Source organism: Penaeus monodon, chromosome 30 (assembly GCF_015228065.2).
Source record: "Penaeus monodon isolate SGIC_2016 chromosome 30, NSTDA_Pmon_1, whole genome shotgun sequence".
NCBI classification, from domain to species: Eukaryota; Metazoa; Arthropoda; class Malacostraca; order Decapoda; family Penaeidae; genus Penaeus; species Penaeus monodon.
Window position 1 is genome coordinate 27,559,958 of NC_051415.1, and position 407 is coordinate 27,560,364.

The 407-nt window shown below is 41.8% G+C and overlaps 1 protein-coding gene across 1 annotated transcript in view; it reads left to right on the forward strand.

Moving 5' to 3' along the window:
- The window catches only part of LOC119592681 (fibrinogen C domain-containing protein 1-B-like), a gene marked incomplete at its 5' end in the record, with an annotated part of 56,126 nt that overhangs the window by 986 nt on the left and 54,733 nt on the right, over positions 1-407 (forward strand). The window contains 1 exon segment of the mRNA XM_037941596.1: positions 170-254. Coding sequence (XP_037797524.1) covers positions 170-254 — 85 coding nt within the window.

The following is a 407-nucleotide window of genomic DNA, read 5'->3' on the forward strand; positions in this document are numbered from 1 at the left end:
GCAGAAAACATTATATGCCTGCAATTATGCACACATTCCCATGAATACTAAACAACCCTTAAACCATAATACACTTATCACAATATAAATACAGTTATCTTCTTAATCTTAATATAATTCTCCTGAAGTTGCAATTACACCATGAATGTCGTCGTTGTTGCATCCACAGGCAGGCAGGTTGCAGGTCTTGATAGCCGAGTGGCGGCGCTTGACCGGACCCTCAGCCGTCGCCGCGGTGGTGGTGATGATCTTCTGTAAGTACTCTCATCTTGACCTCTCCTTACTCCCTGTGACCTTTCATCTGACCCTTTCTCTTCTAAGACCTTTAGATGACAAACCGAAATTCTTGTGCTTGATTTTTTTTTTTTCGGGAAATGATAAGCTGAAATTGCTGTCTCATATGCGAT